The sequence below is a fragment of the Triturus cristatus genome, chromosome 10, assembly GCF_964204655.1.
Source record: "Triturus cristatus chromosome 10, aTriCri1.1, whole genome shotgun sequence".
Taxonomy (NCBI): Eukaryota; Metazoa; Chordata; class Amphibia; order Caudata; family Salamandridae; genus Triturus; species Triturus cristatus.
Window position 1 is genome coordinate 982864248 of NC_140593.1, and position 25445 is coordinate 982889692.

The 25445-nt window shown below is 40.8% G+C and overlaps 1 protein-coding gene across 4 annotated transcripts in view; it reads left to right on the top strand.

Annotated features, from left to right (window-relative positions):
• ADCYAP1R1 (ADCYAP receptor type I) overlaps positions 1-25445 on the top strand; it is an 808856-nt gene that overhangs the window by 765677 nt on the left and 17734 nt on the right. For all 4 annotated transcript variants that reach the window (XM_085628890.1, XM_085628887.1, XM_085628888.1 and 1 more), the window contains 2 exons: positions 13606-13735; positions 13839-13880. In XM_085628890.1, the coding sequence (XP_085485016.1) occupies positions 13606-13735; positions 13839-13880 (172 nt within the window). The remainder of the gene's footprint in view (positions 1-13605; positions 13736-13838; positions 13881-25445) is intronic.

Genomic DNA, 25445 nt, shown 5'->3' on the forward strand with positions numbered 1-25445 from the left:
GGTCCGGAATGAGTGAGTACAGGCAGAGTCCTGTGAAAAGGGAGCCGAGACATGGGTCTCTGAGTGCAGGTTAGCTAATAGGGCCACAATACTAGGATCGATTCCCATCTCGCACAGCAGGGTCCGCAGCTTCACTCAAGTTCAAGTTCAAATAACTTTATTCGATTCACATGAATCAGAAAAGTGTTCCATACATGCATAAAACAATTTAATAAAACAACTTTTTAAAATCTTCTATACACAGCTTCACTCAATTTACCCTGTCAAAGGTGGATGTCAAATCAATGAAGGCTAAGTGTGTAGAGTCAGACCGAGCCACTGAATATTTATTGATAATTAGATGGAGATTTAGGCATTGGTCTGAGGTGGACCCCCCATCCCTAAAACCATATTGAACATCAGTCAGGATGTTATTCTCTTCTGCCCAATCACTTAGCCTATTTAAAATCAACTTCCCCAAGACCTTAACTGTGGAATCCAGCAACCGCACGGGTCTCTAACATTGTAGAGATCATCTTTTCCCCCCTTTTTAAAGATGGGAACAATGACAGCAGTGGACCAAGAGGCAATGTCTCCACCTGAGCTGCCGCATGCAGCACCTGTGTTAAGACTGGTGACCAAACCTCGATATTTGCTTTAAACAAATCAGGCCGGATGCTAACAGGACCCAGGCCTTGTTACTGGACAAAGCAAGAATGCCCTGCATAACTTCATCTAGTGTCCATACCACTGGAACACAGGCAGTGAGTGATCCAGCTGGAGTTTTGTCACTTCGACAGACCCCCTAGTTATATACGCCCTCAAAATATGCCAACCACTGGTGCTTTGAAATATGATGACATAGGAGTGGCCCAGGACCCACAGCAAAACAGGGTTTGCTTACCACTCTCCAGAAAAAAGAGCTATCCCTCATCTCACATGCTTGACAGAGTTACTCCAAAGCCAACTCCTGTAAATAACATTTACAGGTAACTTGAGCCTTTAATCCATTGCCCATCCCTCAGTGACTGCTTCAGAGCTGCCTTCAAATGATGCAGAGGTCGCAAACAATCCCTATCAAATCATTTGCGGGCAAGTGACTTCTTACTGCTAGAAACTTTAAGAAACCCAGCAGCAATAGCTTTAAAAGCCTCCAGGACCTCCCAATTACCCGCATTACTGTCAAGACAGATATTAATTACACCAGAACAAAGTGCATAAAGTGCTTCCTGAAGGCACTGGGGGTCCATCTGAGGACATTTTCTGCCGTCTCCCCTGGTCAGTGGTGGAGAGCCTCCTCAAAGCCCCCATGCGCTGTGTCCGGGGGACCTTAGCTACATCCAAGGTTATGGATAAGGGGTTATGATCACTATAAGAGCTAAAAAGGATGTTAAAATGTGTATTTATCCAATATAGTGAAGGAGAAACAAACATAAAATCAATAAATGACCTGCAGCCCCTCCCTTTGAAAGTTGGGCAAATTACAGGATCTTGGGAGTTCACCAATTCCTCCATAGTAAAGACCAGATTATGGCCATCTAGGATCTCATTGAGCTCCTGACCTTTCTACGAGTGCTCAAAATGTAGCCCTTCTCTCAGCAGACAACCGCAATTTGGTGCCTCACCATCATAGGGAGGTTGGACAGGTGACAATTAAAGTGCCCCGCGGTCACCGTTAGGACTTGCCCGTTACCCTTGGCTGAAATGGAGCAGAAAAGCCAGTCAAATTGCAAACCCTCCCCGGCCCAGAACTACCACATTTGCTAATATAAAAATTAACTAAAACCACTGTGAGGGAGCCAGGGAACGTTAACCACAACCACTGCATTATATGTACATGCCAATGGAGGTCCAAAATGCAGCCATTCAGTTCCACTTAAACAAACACATATCCCTCAAGATAGAAACTATTAACCATTTCCCAAGTTTCTTGGAGTCAAATAAAATGGAAGAATTTAACAAAATGGATCCACCTTGGACAAAATGGATCCACCATATATATATATATATATATATACATATATATATATATATATATATTCACTGAAAAAACCATAGGTTTCACACACGTTATAGTTAGGAATTAGCATTTAAAAAACCTTGCAAATTCACTTAAAAAACCATAGGTTTCACACATGTTATAGTTAGCTGGACATTTCACTCGTGAAAAACCATTGAAATTCCCCCGTTATAGTTAGTGCAGGTAACTATAACTCACGCGACCGCAATCCTCTGCTGATGACGTCAGATATTACATCACTGTATTTAGACACTTATTTACCCATGTCTTCTTCAATTAATTTTTAGCTATACATATATTACAAATATTTTTTTTTCAGAAAGACACATATGTCATCAGTGATGTAATATCTGACGTCATCAGCAGAGGATTGCGGTCGCGTGAGTTATAGTTGCCTGCACTAACTATAACGGGGGAATTTCAATGGTTTTTCACGAGTGAAATATCCAGCTAACTATAACATGTGTGAAACCTATGGTTTTTTAAGTGAATTTCAATGGTTTTTTAAATGCTAATTCCTAACTATAACGTGTGTGAAACCTATGGTTTTTTCAGTGAATTTGTACGGTTTTTTAAATGCTAAGTTATGTATTTTTTTTTTTTTATTAAGGTTTTTCACCGTGCGCGTACCGTACGTGCACGGTGCACTTCGCGCACCGTGCGCGCAAAGTGGGCACTTGGTGCGCTTCGCGCACCAAGCGCCCACGATCTGTTGTTCGTGCCGTGCGTGTACAGTGCGCGCACCCTGCAATGTTACGCAAAAAAATATATTTTTTTTTTACCCTTGGGGGTCCTTCAGTGACCCCCTGACAAAGGCTAGGGGGTCAGGACCTGTCCATCCTGCCCCCTTCTCACGTTTTCCCCCTTTGTTTTTCATTGCCTCAGACTGCGAGAGACAAAATGGCGGTCGACACTTCCTGATTTCGACCGATTCGAATGTTTACTGACATCTAACAACCAATCAGAATTGCGCTCGCGCACGTCACCGCACGCGTACGGTATGCTTACCGTACGCGCACGGTGCGCGCTTATAGATATATATATGCTTTTAACTGCAATTTTCTCAGGAACTAATGAACAGATTTACACCAGACCTGCAAAAGCCACATCCCTGACCTGAGGACTACCTCTCTGCCAAATTTCAAGTAATTCTATTCAGCCGTTCGGGCTGTAGCTTGGACTAAAGGTCCTATGGAAAAATGCATGGGGAAAACGTGTTTTGGGACCCCCCCTTTTTCTCAGACCCCGCTTGACGAATCCCCCCGAGACTTTCAGGGAAGGAGCGGAGCGGAGCGCCCCACCTATTTTGAAAATTTCGCGAGGATTCGTCAATCGGCGCCAAAGTTATTCCAAATAGAATGTTGCGGATTTCCTATGGAAACACGGTCCTAACTATGACCGCCAGTAGATAATATATATATATATATATATATATTTATATATATATATATATATATATATATATATATATATAAAATCCAAACGCTGTCTCCCACTTCCTAACGGTGAGGAAGAAAGCACACGGACACCAGCTCGTGCTTCATAGGATTTTAATGAGCGTTCACACCCACACAGCACGCCATTACGCGTTTCGGCCACAAGATGGCCTTGATCACACAAAGTAACTGCCGTTTACATTGTCCTTATGTACTAAGCACTCTATGGTCTAGTGATGCTAGTGAAACTAAACATAGAAGAAATAAATACATAGTAAATGGAATTGATACAAAGTATACAAATACATTTGCAATCAATGTGTCCCGGGCTTATATAAAGACAAAGAGCCACTATGTTGTCTTTTACTGACATCTAGTTAGTGCCATTATAATTTTGCGAGCAAGTTTGAGACATATATAATGATCCTATAAACACACTGGTTCTAAAGTGCAATTGTAGATTGAGCAAATACGCAGATTTTTGTAGTGCAATTCGTAGCATTTAAAGTGCAAGATTTACAATTAAAATGTTAATGTGCAAATATATATATTCACTGAAAAAAACATAGGTTTCAGGCATGTTATAGTTAGAAATTAGCATTAGTGATGTCACTGACCATTTCATGAGTGATGAAATATGTGATATCATCAGCAGTGCATTGCGGGGGCGCGAGTTATAGTTAGCTGAACTAACTATAATGGGGGAATTTCTATGGTTTTGTACGAGTGAAATGTCCAACTAACTATAACTTTCCCTAAAACCTATTGTTTTTTCAGTGAATTTCAAAGGTTTTTTTAATGCTAATTTCTAACTATAACATGCCTGAAACCTATGGTTTTTTCAGGGAATTTAAAAGGTTTTTTAAATGCTAGTTTCTAACTATGCCTACAGAGGTAGGACATGTGATGAAAGAAGAAACAACACACAGAAAGAAAAAAAAGAAATATAGAAAGAAGCTACAGAAGTCCACAAAGACTAAGAAAAGTGCAGGAAGAAGAAGAGATGTGCAGAAAGAACCAATAGAGGAGCTGAAAGTCCTCCTGTGCCCACAAATTTTCAGACGGATACTGGTGGTAACTGACTCTGACTAACAAGTGCTATGCTAAAAGACACTTAGAATACAGTGAAAACACCTACATACATTAGGGAACACTATGCGTTGGGGTACCCCTGTGATTAGCATGACCTCCTCTGTAAGACCCTAGTACATAATAGGGCAGGGGGATTAAAACTACCTCTTAAAACGTGCCACAGGGCGCGTTTGCACACTGGTGAAGGGAGGGTGGGCCTTTGGCAACATCAGCCAAGCAAATGATCAAAAAAAGCCGCAAAACCCTGATAAGTTTGCAACCCAATGCAGCGACGCGTGTAGCAGCTCCCCGTCCTCAGAGAACTGAGGGTCACTAAATCACAAGTTTATGAGCAACTAACATGAATTCTTTACCTGCCATTGTCACTCGGGGGAATCTTTAGCATGATGCTGACTGCCCGGTTCATTTGACAAGTTTTGCTTTCGAGTTCGCCAACAAATGTTTGCCTATGAAGTATTCTCATTAGACCACATCGTGATTACTTCCCGAAATCGCCTTGAAAAGGTCTAGGATTAGGCGAAACACGTGTCGGCAAGATTGTGTACTGGGAATTTTTGAAAAAATGTATAAAAAGGAAATGAAAATCTACAGATGACTTCTTTGGATTACTTACATTCTCTGTATGCTGGATGTCTCATCAGATTGTCGTCATGAACTTTTGTTAAGAATTGCATTGGAATTTGGACTTTGTCCAGTACCTATCCAATACTGCATTTGGATTATTATACTTGATAATGGGTGTGCTATAACAGCTTGGTCTTTTGGCCCCTTTTCTTGTTTTTCAACCTTTTTTCCACTCTTTTCTGGTGACTCTGTTACTGAGTCATAAGATGGCTGCCAACACTTCCTGGTTTGCAGTGTGGGCCGCCAATTGAGTGAAGCTTGTGCTGGGGAGGGTTCGCGACTCCTCCTCAGTGCTCAGCTATTGATATTTTTCTTTTTAAAATTTCTCAGGAACTACTTAATTGATTTACACCATTTAACAAAAAGGGCGCAGTCTAAACCAAGACTTATCTTGCTGCCAAATTTGGTGTAATTCCGTTCAGCAGGTCAGCCTGTAACCTGTAATAAAGTTTCTATGGAAAATAACATGGAGAAAACGCGCATTGAGACTAGGCCTGGGCTAAATTTCCGTTCCGCTCGTGGAAATTGCGATAATTTGACATTTTCGCGTTCCGCGGAGAGCGCGAAAATGTCAAAATTTCCGCATTCTGCAGTTTAGCGATAATTTGGTTCTTGCTCGCGCTGTAAAATAATACATTCTCGCGCGCGCGCGATCGCCTTACCTGAATCCCCGCGTTCGCCGACAAGTTGTCCCGATCTGGTCGCGTTCTCCACAAGATGTTGGATTGTTGGTAGCCATTTGCGCTGTCTCGCGACAGTTCGCGCCCGCAGTAACGTCATGCGTCGCGCGATCACGTCTTTCTTATCGCGATCATGCACCGCGAGAATAGTGAAAACAAGATGGCCGCGCCCGCAAGCAACCGCATGGGTAAGTTGGCGAGCCGCGAACACGCAGAAAATACCGCGAACGGGCGGGAAAAAAACTTCTGCATCTTCGCGATATTTCCGCGTGTTTGCGGAGATTTTAAACATTTTCGCGATAATTTGCGAAAGTTGCTTTCGCAAATTCCGCCCACCCCTAATAGGGACCCCCCTTTTTTCTTGGCCCCCGCTTGACGAATCACCTCAAAACTTCAATAGACAAACTGAGCGGTCCAACCCTATTTTTGGGAAATATACATACATACATATAATACACTTACCTTTTGTAGCGTGGTGGGGTCATCCGGAATGGACAGTAAGAACGAGATGGACTGGTGGAGTGCAACGTCTCTCTCTTCCCTTTTGTTTCTCAACAGCAGGACACGTGGAACGCCCCGACCCTCCCCTTGGTGAGCGATACGGAGGATATTGAAGACGGCTCCTTTAACTGGGGATTCCCTCATGACGCGTCACCGCCTGTGAGATGACGTCACTACAGCCAGTCCAATAAACTAAGGATATGCAAGGCAATGGGTGTCCGTCGACACCGGAGGAGAAGAAGGAGACCCGAGAGTGAGAGCAGTGCAGTACGGAAGCCGAAGATCGGAGGAGAGGAGTGCGAACCAGGCAGTGGTACAGTCAGAAGTCCACGGTGTGCCAGGAGGCCAACGGCAACACGCTTCGCCGAGCCAAGCTCCAGGAGGAGCGTGGCTTACACAGGTATGGGAACGATTCACAGAGTGGATCGGGAGGAGGGGTAACAATAACTCCTAAAAGGTCCATAGCGTTTCCGCTTGCACCCAACCCTGAACACAGTAACTTCCCCTTTACTTGCGTGTCACAGTTTTGTGGTGTCCCATCACTACCCCTCCCCGTGCTCGCGTTAAGCAACGGAGCATTCAGACCTCTTATCCCTTTTGTTTTTCCTCTCACGCCCCCACCACCACCACAGAGAGTGCAACACGCCAAAGAGCTGGGTCCCGTGAAGAGGATCGGACCAGCCTGGAGAGAACCAGGAGTATGGGCTGCAAGACGGATGCTGACCACTATTCTCCCGAAAGAGTGACTTATAAACAGAAACGTGTGTTTGGAAAAATAAAGTCCAGTTTAATCATACGTAGTCTCCGACCATTTCCTGTGCCTCCGCTACACCTTTATATAAACATCTTGCATGATAATCACATGAATTGTGAAGGCAGGTCTGTTAAAGAACTTGCATGCATTATTCAGCTTTTGTTGTAATGGAATGTGTGGTTCACACTGCATTGTAATTGCTGTTTCCTCTCGTCTAAGGATGGTGGTTGTGATTCTTTCATGTCAGGATATGCTGCACTCTGAACAGCTAAAAGAGTTTATGCTGACTGCCTAAAAAAGCATTGAAGCATGTCTTGTAATGCAGCATGCAAAATATATTTTAGAACAGCCTAGCTCCTTGGTTTGGTCTGCCCTAAGGAGTGTGTGCTGAGGTAAGGTCTTCCTCATACATTCCTTTTGGCTACAGCCAACACTCAGTGGTGGTCAGCTTTTCTCATTAATCATCCACATATAGGGAATCAGTAATGATTATACCTATATTTCTTCTTGCGTGTTGATATATAAGATATTACTTCTTAGTCTTTGCTGCTGCTCAGCATGGCTGTAACAAATACAGACACGTTGTTCTTGGTTTCACATTGGTGTTATTTTATCAAAATGCCACAGGTAGCACACTACACAGGAAATGCAAAGTGACTTCTATCCCCACTGACATCACAAAAAGTAATAACACAGAGTCTGTCACATGTTAAAAAGACAATAAATGTAACACTAAAAATTAATTTAAAAGCTCAGAGATGCCTGTGTAAAACAGGCTTAGCATTTAGAAGGAGATATATAGATCAGAGCTGTCATACCAGGTCACTTTTAAATGGCACTTCATCTATCATTTGTGTTCCATCTTGTTAAACCAGATGGTGGAACAGGAGATGCTAAAGAATAAAGGAAACGGTTAAAATGTATGGTACCTCATTAAATCTGTAGGACTTGGGATTAAACATTTTAAAGTAAACATATACAAAAGGTCTGGGATTGGATTGTGGGCATACAGTAATTTAGTACCAAAATTCCCCCACTGAGTAAATCTATAAAGATTTCACAAATTGATAATATACTCCAATTATTAATTTGAACATAAAAATAAGGTAAATCAAATTGTCACTAGCTGTATGATAAAAAAATCCCTCTGCTTTACAATCGGTTATAAAATATTTTAGACATATAAGCAATCAAAATGTATTTGTGGGATAAAGTATTTATCTTTTTCTTTAATATATGGTGCATCTGCTAATGTTTCTAACTTGAAAAAAATTGCTGTTACTAGTCATCTGATGTTCACCAAATGAAAAACTATACCAGGTCCTCATTAATGAAATCAAGTCCAAAGTTACCATAGTCCAAAGTTGGTCTGTCATTGTCTGCTTTAGAACTATTCTACACAGGATGTAAAAGATATTCTTGCTCCCTGGCACTAAAACAGCTGTGATTCTCCAATAAACAAAACTTGACCATTTTTAATTAGTGCAAATGCAACTTTTAAGACTTAACTCATGAGTGACTAATGGTGGTCCAAGGTGACCAGATTCCTGCTAAATTTTCCAGATAGCCACCTATTATTAATTTACATAAAATATATCTGAATGCCCATAGTCTATATTCTATAGTCTCAGCCTATAGTCTATAATCATAGTCTATAGTCTATATAGTCTAAAGTTCTCTTGAAAATCTGCCATGGATACGGATTTCCAGACCAACCATAGACACTTCAGACATAGAACAAGCCAAGGGTTCACAGTAAAGTTAGGACATACTGCAATATACCAACCTGCCAGTACTCTACCAACCAAATCTAGTATGGTGTTTTCCATGGCCTGCATTATTCATGAAAGAGCCGGAGGCCACTTCCTTACAGAAGTTAGCTTCGGAACAGCCTTTCCCCAGAGGTTCATTAAATAACCAACCTGATACTAATTTAGCTTACCTGAGCATTTGTGTATTCCTTAACTGTGTGTTCATTCCTAATCAATGCATGGACTATGGTCTTCAGTCTTAGTTATAATCAAATAGGGCACATTAATTTGAGATAGCTTTCTGGAATTGTTTATATTTCAGGGGCTGGATTACGTAGATTGCAATGCTAACAGTGCGATTGCTCTCAGACATTTCTGGATCACACTTATGTCTGACAAAAAAAAATTGCCTCAACCGACAAGTGCAAAAACAACATCTTTGCTGAATGACCTGTTCTGCCACTGGTGTAATCCATGTATTAAAGCCTTCAGATCTTTCTGAAGACATATGTAAACTTTGCTAGTAGAAAGCCAGCTACTGAGGTATTTCCCCATGGAAGCCATGAACTTTTACCTCTTCCAAGAGTAATTCCATTTTTGATCTTTAATTCTATATTCATTAAAGAAGACTCTGCTGACAGTCCAATCCACCCTTCGCTCAATTAAGTGACATTCTTCTAATTTCTCAAGATTGATTGCCACTACAACATATTTAGTGATGGTGATGTTCTCTAAGTCATCAGAAACCATCAAGGCATATCCATCTCTGAACAGCATCAAACAGCAAACACTGTTTCAGTTGAGTGTTTTTTTTAAATTATAATACGTCCATTGATGCGTGCCTCTCTAGTGATCCCACTTCAAAATAATATTTAACGCCCTAAAATGTGAGGGTTTAGCTGTAAGACATGTATTTATGCAGAGACATCAGGATAATAAGCAACAACAGCATTGTGTTTGTGGGAATGAGATCAGCCACATTAACCATCTCCATTGGAACATTCACTTCCTTTCACCAGAGTTATCGTAAACCATCTGCGAATTGCGATATAACACGGGCACTAAATAAACATCCAAAATAGTAACAAGCCAAAAACGTTGTTGCCATATTTAAAGGTAGATGGGTTACTCTATCCATACGTGGCAGATATCCCACCCACCTTGTTACAGTTGAATTATATCCCATGGCACTTGTAAAAATGGGGATTCCTGCCACAGACAAATCTGTCCTCCAAACTTCAAATAAGGCCCTAAGTGTGCAATTCATCCTTATATAAATGTCACTAACTGTGTTTTTTATTCTTTCCAGTTTGTTTGAAAATATCTGTTTCATCTACACTTAAGGCAGACATATATACATTATACTTATTCAATTACTCTAAATGTAAATATTTATTGCAAACTTAGCTGAAATGTAGATGATAATGCTCACGGGATATGACTCACTGATGTATCAATCGAGTACCTCAATTTGCATGGAGCCATCATTCATCAAATTAAAACATTTTGAAAGATCAAGAAAATACAGCATTGGGACACATTGCTAAGCTGATGCAGTTCCAAAAAAAAATTGCTTAAACACAGCTCTGAAGGTCACGAGATGAAACAATGGTTGGCAAGCTGGTGCCATGGTTACATGATTTTTTATTTTTTAATGCTACAAAAATAAGCTAAAGAAGGCCACATTCTTGTAATCATTTTTTTATAACTAAACATAAATTAACCTTTGCATATAATTTTAATAAAATAGTAAAAATACTTCCTAGCCGGCAGGTGTACTTAGAACAGATATAAATACAGGGCCTCATGTATGGCTTTTGCATAGGGCAGCACAGCAAGGTACCTTGCTGCACTGCCTTAAGCCAAGGTGAAAGGACAGGAATATACTGTATTTAAGCAATATGGTGCATTCCTGTCCTTTCTGCCTGCGCTGGAGCTGTTTCGGCAGCCTAGTGCCACCATGGACACCAATGTACGATTGTGCAAGGGGGCCTCCATTGCAGGTAGGATTGTTTTTGTGCAGGTAGAGGCACATTCCTGCACAAAAACAATGCTACAAGGCATTTTCCTCTTTCTATGTGTGCTACAGAATGTCTCACCTCAGGAGGCATACAGATGCTTTCCCAGGTTTACATCACTTTGTAAATCTTGGGCTGCTTCATATTCCATGGGTGTTGCATGGGAAAATTCACAGCAACGCCCATGGAACGTCTGCCAGGTGCAGCGTAATGCGACGCAGCAATTTGCGCTGCATCGCCTTACTCATGATTTATGAGGCCACTCAAAGTCATGCACGGTGGCATCGCATGGCTTCATAAATCTTTATGAGATCCCTGCATCACTCATGTACCATCTGACATGGTGCAAAGTGAAGCTAGGCTCTCATAAATAAGCACCATGATTTTTAGCTTCAATGCACATCACAGGAGGAAAGGAATGTTATTGATACAAAAAGATACCACTGCTGGCTTTGAGTTACTGTAAACTTATCTCAAAGTTGAAACACACAGGTGACTATATTTTTATAGGAAAACGATACACAGTGAACCAAAAAAAATGATTTCCAAAATAAAATATTGGCCCCAGAGTCACTTGAGAAAAATACTATCACTTACAGTGCAAAAGAGTCAATGGCTATAGTGGGCCAACCCATTTCCCTATGGTGTTGCGGGAGGAAGCGAAATGTGAAAGACAGCAGAACATACCAGTGTATGAAGAGGACTGCCTTAAAGCCCATCTATGTATTTATTATTATATGTATTTCTAAGTTATTGTTTGTTTCACAAGTGAAACTGCTAACGTTCTCTGTAAGCCAAGGCTAAAAATGTTGATTTACCAAATTCCTGTATTGCGCTGTCAAAATGGACCAGTGCTCAAGCATCAAATTCTATACTAAAGTTTTAAGACAATAAACATGTATTCTGTGGAGAACACAGGCGTGGGAGCTAGAGACGTTGGCCCTCAGTGCAAGTGGTCATTTAATTCTAACGGGGCCAGTTACAGCAGTTACAGGCCCTGTTTGAATTACCCTTTCTGGAACATCATGGATTTTTTTACTGCCACCAAACAATTTTTGGTGATTGAAAGGCAGACAAAATCACCTGATAAAAATTCAGATCAAAATAAGGAATTAATGGAGACATTGACAAGAATTACCAGTGCTCCTGGTCATTCCTCATTTCTTAATTTACCCCTGGGTCCAACTCATCATGGGCAAGATTTTCCTCACCCCTAAAGTTACGACTATCCCCAGTATTGGTAACTCAAGGCATGGGGAAACATTGGCCACTCATAATGAGAGCCTCAGAAGTCCAAGCATTTAAAAAGGTCCAAAGAAGCAAGAGTGGCATAAAAGTGGTAAACAAAATTGGAAATCAAACAGATGAAAGAGATTTTGTTATACCTAGAGCATGAGGTGTAGGGCTATGCTCTACTGTCCATTTCTCTATATCACATGGATAAGAACTTTTGTGAAAAAAAAGTATTAACGTACATATTGCCCTTTGGATTTAAAAAACAGTATATAAGCAATAAAGCTTTCAAAAATTCTAGAAAATAGCTGAACAAACCTAAAAGAAAAAATATGGAAAAAAGCCTTACCATCTCACTTTTCATCACTAAGGGGCTGATTATGATGTCGGAAGGACTGCAACCGACCGACCGTCAGTTGTAGTCCTTCCGACATCTTCCTCTGCGGTCCGCCCGCCACATTATGATGTGGCAGGCAAAGGCATCGGGCTGGGAGACCGTACGCGGCACCTCCCCCAGACTCAAGGAGCCCGTTAGTGCATTGGAATACACCATAATCCCATAATTACGGCAGAGCCAGGATAGGCTCCGCCGTCGGGATTATGATGGCACTTTCCAACAGCCTTTTCAGGTTGGCCTTTCTGACATGGAAAAGTTGCCGAAAAGTGTATTAGAGGGCCCCTAGCCAGGCCCTCTTCCCCCTGCCACTCCATTATGGGGCCTGGGGGGCACCTATAATACCCCCCTAAACATCCCTGCATCGTGTGACATGCACCGTATTGTGCCTGCCACACAGTGCAGGGATGTTTGCAAACATCCATTTTGCAATGGAAGCTTGTGCTGCGGGCCTTTTCCACCCTCCCCACAACCTTCAATTGTAGAATGGATGTTTCTGACCGCCCTATGAGCGGTTGCATCTTAATGCTGAGGTCCTGCCCGACCAAAGGTTGGGCGGTTCCAGACCACTACGGTCCGCCCAACATCGTAATGAGGCCCTTAGTAAGTAGGCAAATGCCACCGTTCACAACTGCCTATGTGGTGTCTCCGTGAAATGAAAGCATTTATTTTTCTGAAAAACCTGTCACCTTTATGAATCCTTTCTCACACCTATATTAGAGCTGTGCAGAGTAATTACAATTGGATTTATAAAGCGTTTACTACCCCTGACAAAAACGTTGGAGCACTAAGTGGCAAAACAGTCAATGAATCAATGTGTGAAACTACAAAAGTTGACATCTATAAAGAATGTAGCCATAAACGTGACATTCATCTCTATGTGTTTTTTAGGTACCCTAATTATGGTACTGCGCTTTGATTTAGCTCTAAATCATGTTAGGAGAATCTGTTGCTTTCACATAGACAAGAGGGTGGTATATTTATCGTTTCTGAAAAACTTGTTCTGAAACATTGTTTACAAACCTCCAGAAATATTGCAAACTGTAAAGGTACATTGCTGGGGAGATGAAAATGCTCCAAAGGACAAGTAAGTTCAACTTATTTTTCTAATTTCCTTTGACAGGAGGCTGGCGCGCTCAACCCTGCTTCTGATCCCACTGTTTGGAATTCATTACACTGTATTTGCATTTTCTCCTGAAAATGTCAGTAAGCGAGAGAGGCTGGTGTTTGAATTAGGACTGGGATCTTTTCAGGTGAATATGCAGTGTATGCTGTTTCCTCTGTTCATTGGTTGCATCATTTTTCATTTAATAATGTTGGAGCCATTGTATTAACATCTGTTTCTTGCTTCTCTAGGGTTTTGTTGTGGCTGTTTTATACTGCTTCCTGAATGGGGAGGTAAGTATTAATATTGAAATAATATACTTTGTTTGTCTTACCAGTTGACACAGAAACATACTTGTGCACACATTTTTGTACAGAACATCTCACAATTGACAACAAACACATTTGCTTTGTCTCATGAGAGTTGATTGCAGTAATTTATCCATTGGTAGAAGTGGGGAAAAAAAGTAGGGGAACGGTGGGCGGAGAATCAGAGTGCGGTAATAACCTGAGAATTGGGTCAGTGGGGGAGTCAGTGGTGTGGGCAGAAAGAATAAAACATTCCAATATTTAGTATTTGTTTGGCATTTCACTGCTTATTACGTTGTTTAATTCAACCAATAGATACACGTAGTTATTTAAGGCTTATTATGAGTTATTGACATTAAAATACATTCACAAAGTGGAATAAGTTTCCAATCACAGAATGCCCAAAATAAGATTTAAGTTGAATCACAAGCCATTTGTCTCAGAGCCATGCAGTTTCTGTCATCAGCATTTCTTCTCCCTTTTGCCATAAGAGCAGTTCAAACATGGACGGCAGAATATCCTATGTTTTCCACATAAATATGGCTCTGCCATATTTGCCACATAATACATCATCTGTAGCATAATTTGATGCTTTTAACTAAATAATTGTTTGTAGCTCAAACAGATCAAAAGTTAGAGATAAAATTAACTAGTGTTGCTGCAAAGTGGAGGGCCCTTTGCAAAGGTTGACTGTTAGTATATGTAACACTGTCAATATAATAAAGTATCAGAAAATGTACCACATTACGCTGCACCCATTTGTTTGCTGCATACTTTAGTCAATACTTTGACATAATTATGTCCTCCATTGCTGCATAATTCCAGTGGCTCCAAAGCAGGCAGTACATGTTAAAAGTGCTAGTGCATGAAGCAGAAAGACCGTGTAGTTCGCAAACTTACTTTGGTGTGGGTGCAAATCATGCATTGCTGATCCCTGGTGAGTTGCACCTCAACTGCTGAAACAAGACCAATGGAGGTACCTATGAGTGAGGCGGACCGGCCTCAAGGGTCCTGTGACCTCAGTGACATGGCCACTGATGCTATAGTGTTCGCTGTTTCGTAGGCCTGCCCTCAATACTGGAGGTGAACTTCAGTATAGTTTGTGGTGGACAGACCCTCAAGGTTAACCCACACTTGTTACTTATAGGGTCAACCTGCTGGTGCTAAGACACCAGGGCTTCTAAGGTCTAGCAGGGCCTTCTAAGGTCTAGTTTGGGAATGGGCTCCCTCTGGAGAGCGGTCTGGTGGACTGGTCATGCATGCTGAACTTGGTTCCCCAGTTCCAAATTTTGCAGCTCTGGCCATAGTGCCACAACTTCTCCTCCAAGGAACACCATACTGCCCCACTGGGAGAAACTCACATTGCATATAGCTACAATCCAATTGTGCCCCTCTGGATGTGACTCAATTCAAATTATATACTAGACAATAATATGATGCCTGAAAAAAAAAGTAATAACATCCTGGAAAAAGCAAACACTCATAGAAAAGGCAAGATTAAGTAAAGCATTATGAAATGTAAGCAGGGACAACATGGTCCCCTCAACGGTTTTCCACTCATTATTCAGAAATGAATGAGTGTTTTTGCCTGAGAAGTTAATCCGTTAACCGCGGCGCAAATTCAACTGCGGTGCGGTACATTTAATGAGTGAACGGGGCTGCGTAGGCCAACGGTAGTGCGCAGCACTAGCCAGGTATTACTTGCGACGGCTGTTGGCCGACGCACGCAGGGAACGGGTTAAGGACATGACTACAGGGCCTGGAAGGGACTTGTTTCAATGTCCATTGCTTATATCCTTACAAAACATAAGGAATGCGGTTAAACAGACCACATCTGATAAGGAGCACATTAAACGTTGTCCATTCCATGCATCAACCCGGTATTTCAGTACCTCCAGGAATGGTGCACTTCCCCTCCGGGGGAAAATAATGCTGTTCAACGAGAGACGAGAAAATGAAAGTAGCCTCTTCACTGGCAAACTCTGTAAAGGGGTGCTAATGTGTTTGGGTGTAAATAAAACCAATCTGGTCACTTTGCGACCACTCTGTTTTGCTTTAGGGAGTATATTGAACCTTTTTTCTCTGTGTCCCAAGACTGCACTTTGGAATAGAAAAATTTCAGAAAAAGACAACATTTCCAGCAAAATTGTTTCTTTCTGTTTTGGATCCATTTCACAGGGGAATGAATGAAGTAAAGGGCAGGAAAGAGAGTAGGAGCCGTTTCTTGAATTGAAAAAGTAGGGGCATGCCCACTTCACCCACTGGATGTATCACACAAGATTTCTACATCTCAGAACATTGTTGCCGCAATGTATTGTGGCTGCAGCGAAAAGTATTATATTGCCAGTAACAAACCTAATTTATTTTTCAGGAAAAGCAGAAAATTGTTCCTTATCTCTGCTAAATGCATTAAACTCAGCTTCTATTTAAATTGCAAATGTTTGGACCCCACAATGTTTTATGTGGCCTTATTTATTCGCACACTTAGGGCCTAATCAGGATTTCAGTCAGAAAGCCTCCTACCGCAGGTCTGAGGGTTTCCAACCAACATTCTAGGTTGAAAGTCTGACCGCCGTATTACGATTACAGTGGTAGGAATTCAAACCAGCCGGTCATTCCTGCTGGTTTCTGACAGGCTCAGGGATCCCCTCGGCCACTCGGACCCGCCACCTTTATCCCATACAGACAGCATTTCCGCCGTCAGAGTTATGATGTAGATATCTGACAGGCTTTCCATGTCGGGCTTTCTAACATGGAAATCCTGTTGGAAAGTGACTTTGGGGGCCTCTAGCAGGGTCCCCCTCTCTCCGCATCCTCCGGAAGAGGCCTGAGGGGACACTGTAAATCCTTGCACTGTGTGGTAGACACCTTACGGTAGGTAAGGTGCCTGCCACACGGTGAAGGGATTTACAGTAACTCCCATTTCTCTATAGGAGCTTGAGCTGCGACCCGTTTACAACTGCAACACAAGCTCAAGCTCCTATAGGTTTTGGACCGCCTACCCAAATTCGGTCGGTCTCGAAAGCACAGGAATGTCAGTCAGAGGAAATTCAGACTCACACCCTAATCAGCACCTTAATGTTTAACCACATATGAAGTGCTATATTGACACAACACCAATATTTTTATGACTCATGTGATAATGCACATTGTTGGTTTGAATAATGGTTTATCCATATTAATATCTTTAAGGTCTTGACCAATAATGAAAGCAAACAAATGTGTCAAATCACAGTAGATGATGGTGCTTTGCAAACGCAGTTGCGGTGCAAACTATTGATAGGTTTACGGATGTGGGGCACTAACATGTTGGCGAATTGGAGGATGTCTGCATGGAACACCTTCCACCTTATGAATGGTAGCGGTTGGCCATGGCAGGAGTTGACAGTAGTCCTTCTGCATCATTCCCTGCAGGCTAACTTTGCTTTTTTTAAGAAGGGCCTGAACCTATAGGAAACATGGGCTGAGTTTTTTAATAAGAAATATGTCAGTTGACAGTGCAGGGATCCCTCAATCCCTGCATTCACAGGTGGCCAAGCCTCCTGCTGCATACATATTAATGAGGCAGGAGGTTTTACAATCTACTTCTAATGTGCACTTTACAAAGTGACTAATTAGTACATCAGACATATCACCCAGTTATGGGGAGCTTTAAACCAGTCATTGTGGAAAAACATCAACTAGTTAGGGAACTCCCGTTTGTACATCACCCTTAGGTTACAGAACAAACCGTTTATTGAATAAGTAGCAGATGGGAAAATGACAATCAGGATAAAGTCCTAGGTTTTGAGTGTGTGATTCAGAGGCAGACTTCAGTATGCATCACAACTAGGCACACATTATATGCAGTGTCGTTTACATTTATACATAAACATAATTTCAGGGTTGATGAAGGAGAAGGGTTAAGGTTGTCCCCAGATTGCATCAGTCCAGGTAAATTGCTTTTAAATACAATGAGTGACAGGGTGGATCTGGGTAGCTAGGTGGGGACATTGCAAAGAATAATACAGTGCAGTTCAACTGACCTGGACCATCTGGATTTGAATGGCTTCTGGTTATGTAAGACAATGAAGGTATTCAGAATGTAGGTAAAATGACAAAAAATAGTATATGTCAGGTTGGACGAGGTAAGAAGTCTTTGAATAGTAGTGTATGCTGCTTAAAGTCTACCTTATATTTAGCAGACACTCGTTCATGTGTCAGTGGAGTGAAGCAGATGGTTGGGCAGACCTCAAATGATCTTATCATCTGCCAGAAAGACATATTGTTACAAATATCCAGATTAATCATTACCAAGCTATTTGTAAGTGACCTACCTACCTGAAAGGGATTATGCTCAAAGAAGGTTTTAATAGTCACCAGATAGAATCTGGTGTTATGCGTGGTGCATGTACTGAAGAATTATAACCACTTATTAGTTAAATTGTAGTCCCAGGTTCCTTGCCATGAAAGAGTATTATATTGGTTCCATGGGAAGGAGAGCAGAATATGGGAGAAGTGGTAGTGGATGAGGTGGGGAGTAGAGGATATCCTTTCTGGAGGATTTGGGAATTAGTAAGCAGAGTTCCAAGAAGTATGTTTAGGCTGTTAGATGGTAAAATATGTTGGATTCAAGGTGGGGCAAAATGGAATTGCATGTGATTGAATATAGGTGGTACAGAAAGCCAAAGGAAAAGATAATGGGACCTAGTCACAAAGGTGAATATACATGTGATTAAATCTACATGTATAAGTTTATTCTAACACTTATAAGTAACTTTACTACTTTCGACTATACACCATTTTTGAGTGAAAGGTTGCTCAAAAGTGTAGACTTAAATGCCCCCAGCGTCCTGAAATAGAGGATGGAGTCAGTAAAAGCAAGAAATATGAATGTACATTTACTACTATTAGTGACTTTAGAACAGTATTCTTTGTTCTGCACTCTTGGCGGAGACCTGCACGATCGGAGCAGAGATCACCTTATTGTAAAATATAGGAAAATACATAAAAGTGCAATAAAGTTTATAAAAAACAATGACATTTTTGCTTATGTTAATTGTAAATGTTAAATATTTGATATATGTATTTTAAATGTGAATTTTTCAAGTAATGGAACTGCATTATTAACAAAATGTTTATGTGATTAAACATTTTGATTTTATATATATATATATATATATATATATAAATATATATATATATATATTATCTAGTAGATAGTTATAGTTACAACCTAGTTTCCATAGGAAATCTCAAAATTCTATGTTGAATAACTTTGGCGCTGGTTGACGAATTCTCGCGAAATTTTCAAAACAAATGGGGCGCTCCGTTCAGCTCCTACCCTGAAAGTCTCGGGGTGATTCGTCAAGCGGGGGTCGAGAAAAAGGGGGGGTCCCAAAACGCGTTTTCCCCATGCATTTTTCCATAGGACCTTTAGTCGAAGGTACAGCCCGAACGGCTGAACAGAATTACGTGAAATTTGGCAGAGAAGTGCCATAAGGTCAAGGAAGTGCCTTTTGAAGGTCTCGTGTAAATCTGTTCAGTATTTCCTGAGAAAATAGCATTTAAAAGCATATAAATATCTATACGCGCGCACCGTGTGCGCACGGTGCGCGCACCCTGCCGTGCGCGAGCGCAATTCTGATTGGTTGTTAGATGTCGGTAAACATTCGAATCGGTCGAAACCAGGAAGTGTCGGCCGCCATTTTGTCTCTCGCAGTCTGAGGGGGTGAAAAACAAAGGTGGAGAACGTGAAAAGGGGCAGGGTGGACAGTTCCTGACCCCCTAGCCTTTGTCAGGGGGTCCCAGAAGGACTCCCAAGGGCAAAAAAAATATTATTTTTTTTTTCGAAAAATCGCGGAGTGAGCGCACTGTGCGCGCACGCTGAAAAAACACACGTAAAAATTTTTTTTTACATTTTTAGCGGAAAATTAAGCGAGGTTCGCGCACCGTGCGCGCACGCTAAAAATCCCATAAAAAAAATAAAAAATACATACATAAATTAGCATTTAAAAAACCTTTGAAATTCACTGAAAAAACCATAGGTTTCACACACGTTATAGTTACGAGTTAGCATTTAAAAAACCTTGCAAATTCACTTAAAAAACCATAGGTTTCACACATGTTATAGTTAGCTGGACATTTCACTCGTAAAAAAACAATGAAATTCCCCCGTTATAGTTAGTGCAGGCAACTATAACTCACGCGACCGCAATCCTCTGCTGATGATGTCAGATATTACATCACTGATGACATATGTGTCTTTCTGAAAAATAAATATTTGTAATATATGTATAGCTAAAGATTAATGGAAGAAGACATGGGTAAATAAGTGTCTAAATACAGTGATGTAATATCTGACGTCATCAGCAGAGGATTGCGGTCGCGTGAGTTATAGTTGCCTGCACTAACTATAACGGGGGAATTTCATTGGTTTTTACGAGTGAAATGTCCAGCTAACTATAACATGTGTGAAACCTATGGTTTTTTAAGTGAATATATATATATATATATATATATATATATATATATATATATATTCTGTACACCGAGTTACTGTTAATTACCAGGAACCACTCGGACACCTCCACGTATTGCAAAACTCGTACTTTAATGGCAAGTAACAACTACGCGTTTCAGCATTACGCCTTGTTCACGCTCATAGAAGTCTTATGTCGCCATGTTTTTAAATTCATTGTATTGAAAATAAACAAAGGACTATTTCCAAACACTCGTAAGTCACTGCTGATGAAAATGGCGGCCATATTGTAACATATTAACTTGAATTCATACATATATGTGACAATCCACATACCCAAATATTACATGAGTTTCAACATAAATATAGTCGAAAACTACATATTATTAGCTGGCAATTATAATACTTCAAAATGTCACCATTGACTCAACAAATTTTCGATAGGATTGTGCTGAGACCATTATAGCGATACGTCATATTCAACCCAAGTGGGTTATGAACTTAAATATAACAACCCTATCAATCATAGGTGAACAGACATTTCTTTACCCAAGTGGGTTTAACTACACATCCACTCTTAATCCTATCGTCTTGTTGTGTCTCAATTGTTGATCCAGTTGATACAAGGCCACCTCAATTTTTCAAACCGCAGATAACTGGAATGCCTGAAAATAAAAAAGTTTAAAATTTACAGTTCATGAAAACAACCGCTGCCCTATCTAGTTACATATCTCCTTATTTCTCCTTATTTCTCATGTAAGTGGATTGCTAATTCTTCACTTGAGTTTAGACCATTAGGTACTAAGCTCTCCAAATCTATAATGTATCTTGACTCCAATTTTCTAAGAGATAGTTCTCTATTTCCACCTCTCATCCCCAAAATTATTGAATCAATCACAACCATACGTAGTTGGTTCTCATCTTGGCAGTGTTTGGCAAAAAAATGCCGGGCTACCGGATATTGTTTGTTATTATTCCTTATAGCCCGGATGTGTTCCAACACTCTCTTCTTGGCCTGATGTTTCGTACTTCCCACATACCATTTCTTACAGGGACAAATCCCAACATAAATACAATATGTTGTATTACATGTAAGGGTTTTTCTGATTTGAAATTCTCTTTTTGAATTTAGTAGTTCCAATTTGTCACAGTCAAAACTTCCCCTACAGGCTTTGCATTTCCTGCAACACTTAAAACCTGATTTGCCTTTAGGGTTTGTCAGCTCCCCATCGGTCACAAAATTCTGACTTAGCTCATCTTTCAGTGAGCGACTTTTCCTAAAAGTTATTTGGGGATTGCTACCAAGATCTTTTTTTATATGCTCATCTGTCAGCAACACATGCCAATGTTTATTAAAAATTCTGCGAACTTCATTTGCTTGTCCCGAAAATGTGGTAATGAATCTTATACCCTCTTTGCTTTCTTCTTTCCTTTTTGGGTATAATAATTAATTCATAGTTACTCGTTCAACTCTTGATTGGGCCTCTGCAATAACTTTGTCATTGTACCCCCGTTCCTTAAATCGTTTGCACATAATTGCTTCCTCAATCTGGTATGCAAGTAGTGTGCTGCAATTTCTTTTTGCACGTAATAGTTCTCCATAGGGGATACAATATACGAGATTTCGTGGATGTGCGCTGCTTGCACTAAGAATACTGTTGCCAGCAGTTTTCTTTCGAAATAATCTAGTTTCTAGTGTATTCCCTTTGACTTCCAAGAATACATCTAAAAACTCCATGGAGCTTGTGCTAATATGTTCTGTAAAAGCTAAATTGTACTCATTCACATTAAGTTTGTCAATAAAACCTTTCGCTGATTTTTCATCCCCTTTCCAAATGAAAAAAATATCATCAATATGGCGCAGCCACAGGGTTACACTGGTCTCAAATTCTATCATGCGTGAGACCACCTGCTCCTCCCACCAGCCCATGAACAAGTTCGCATAGCTGGGGGCGAAGCAGGTGCCCATCGCAGTACCCTGTGACTGCCTATAGATGGTATTGTTGAAAATAAAAAAGTTATTAATTAGACAAAATTGGATCATTTCAACAATCATCTGTGAATGGTACAACAATGAAATAGATCGAGTCTTGAGAAAATATTGAATAGCCTGCAGTCCCAACTCATGTTGTATACACGTATAGAGGCTACTCACATCAAGAGTTACCAGAGTAAAGCCTTCTTCCCAATAAATCCCATCAATTATAGTGAGAAAATGCGTAGTATCTCTAAGATAAGAAGGAAGAGCTACCACATAAGGTCTCAGGTAATGATCAATAAATCTGGATGTATTTTCTAACAAGGAGACAATCGAGGAGACAATGGGCGTCCCAGGGGGGTCAAATCTGTTTTTATGGAGTTTAGGGAGTAGATAAATGATCGGAATCTTAGGGTGGGCACAATACAGATAATTAAATTCTTCCCACTCCAATAATCCTCTCTCCCTCCATTCTACCAATAATTCTCTGTAAGTAATGTTAGATTTCAATATATCCGCCATGTTAGATTCACAATAGCAATCACCCTCATTTAGTTGTCGACTCCCTTCTGCCAAATATTTGTGTTTGTCTAGGACTACTACATTTCCCCCTTTATCCGAATTGCGGATTACAATATTACTATCCGCTTTTAGATTTTCCATGGCTATAACCTGTTCTTTAGTCAGATTTTTTCTATTACATGAGTTTTTTTGTATCTTATTTTGTTCAAGTCCGCTAGGACTCCTTTTTCAAACACATCTATGGCATCACATTGCACATTGGGAAGGAATATAGATTTGGGTTTAAAACAACTTCCAGGATTAATGTCTAACTCCTCCCCCCATGATTCCACATTACAGAATATACTCTCTTCCGATTAGGCCTGGGCGGTAAATTCCGTTCCGCTCGCGGAATTTGCGGAATTCGCGTAATTTCGCGTTCCGCGGAGAATGCGAAATTGCTCAAAAGTCTGCTTTCCGTGATTTCGCGAAATTTTTGCTTGTTCGCTTTCTCAAAATGCGTGTTCGCGAGATATTTCTCCCCGAGCACGCAAACAGCAATTGTGAACAGGAAAAAAACATCGCGAACAAGCAATTCCGCGTGTTCGCGGAATTTCTACGTGTTCGCGGAGATTTTTTACCGTTTCGCGGAGATTTGCGTAACGCAATTACGCAAATTCCGCCCACCCCTACTTCCGATGGCTCACTTTCACCTGTGGTATTCAATACATGTAACAACTCTAGATCACCAATATTGAGATTACTCATTTCATCTGACGTGATTTTTGTCGTCAAATTATGTGGTCGCGTATTGAACCATTTTTTCAATTTTAACTTTCTTGAAAAGAAAAACAAATCAATCCTTGTTTGGGCATAGTTCATATTTGAGGTAGGGCAGAAGGATAATCCTAAAGAGAGGGTCTGAATTTCTTCTTTGGACAGGACTCTATTAGATAAATTTATCACAGTCATGTTCTCTGCTTCCTGCCCCTTGTCTCCATTCCCACCGGGGCTTTGTCCAGGACAGAGTCTCAGCAAGATCTAGGAGCGCTGAGGGGCAGAGGACGGGGAGGCAGAGGAAGAATAAGAGGAACAGGAAAGCCAAAGAGAGGAGGAAGAGGCGAAGACAAAGCCCCGGTGGGAATGGAGACTAAACTTTATGTATACAGTTATTTTAATGTAATTTTCTTTTTCATTTGTTATATTTATTTTAAAATTAAAAAAGGTAATTAAACTTAGTGTAAAATAAAAGAATACATGCTTATAATTTATATTTATAGTTTACATCACAATTATTTTGTATATATTGAAAAAAAGTTAAATTAGTACATTTGTTTTAACATTATTTCATATGGGATACTTTTTAAGACCCTATCTCAATTAATTTCTCTGGCAGGGTGCCGAAGTAGTAGTGGTTGGCCATGTGTGGTGCTGGACTTATTCCAGCTCTGAGCTGAGGTACATTTATGATTGTTTTGCATCATTTGGCTATAGTAACTATATAAGTGCAGTTTGTAAATAGAAATGGCTTTACTCTTCTGTGGGTTTGTGTATCTCCTTCCGTAAAACCCCCCCAGTTCTCTCTTAATACACCTTACTCATCCCTAAAACCCACGATTTATTTTGAATGTTGCAGCCAAACCCATGTCCTTACCACATTTAATACTAAAATGTATACCTAAGTGCCCAGTGATCTTCGCAGTCAGAGCAGAGATCTCAGCAAAAAAGAGCCAGAAGAGGCACAGATGTAGACCTTCCATATGCATGTTAGCAAATAGCTTTTTGCAGTACATAATAGTACTGTTGCTGTACTACTCAGATTATGATGTAGTCCGGAGGCTTTCCAACTGACATCTAAGGTTTACAGTCTGACCACCTTATTACAATGAAGGCGGTCAGAGTGTAAACTGGCCATTCAGACCGACTGGCTTCGGATGGGCTCAAATAGCCTGTCAGACAGTCAGAGGCCGCACATATTCCACTATGGATGGTGTTTTCGCTGTGAGGAATATGAATTCGGTTTCCAACAGGCTTTTCATGTCATAAAGCCAGACATTGTAAAGTGACTTTGGGGGCCCCTAGTAGGCCCCCTATGCCTTAGTGTCATCCAGTTGGGGAAGTGGGGGGCACCTTTGGTGCCTCCCTGTTAATACCTGTACCGTGTGGCAGGAATTGTAATCGTAATGAGCCCCTAAGTGTGCGACAAAATGTTGTTTGTGAATAGACCCTAATATTTCTAATATAAGAGGTGCAACTAGCAGAATTGACCCAGGACTGAGCATCAGTGCATGCAAAACAGGTGATTGAGCAAGTGCCAGGGGTTTAGAAAGAGTGTTTAGAGTGATATGAAGCAAACCACAGTAGTGCCCTACTCACCAAATCAAAGGCAGAAATCAGGAGCTTGGTAAAGTGGTTGTCTATGTCAATGCAGACACGAGGTGAGAAATAATCAGAAATGTAGGAGAGGTGGTTCTAGTGGAGAGAGGTGTGAATGTTTAAGCTGTAATGTAATATGTGAGAACTAGACGGTCTTGGGTTTAGTAGATTAAAGCCAGAGAAGTAATAAGTGAGCACATTCAACACCATACATATGAGGGTTCTGTAGAAGGGA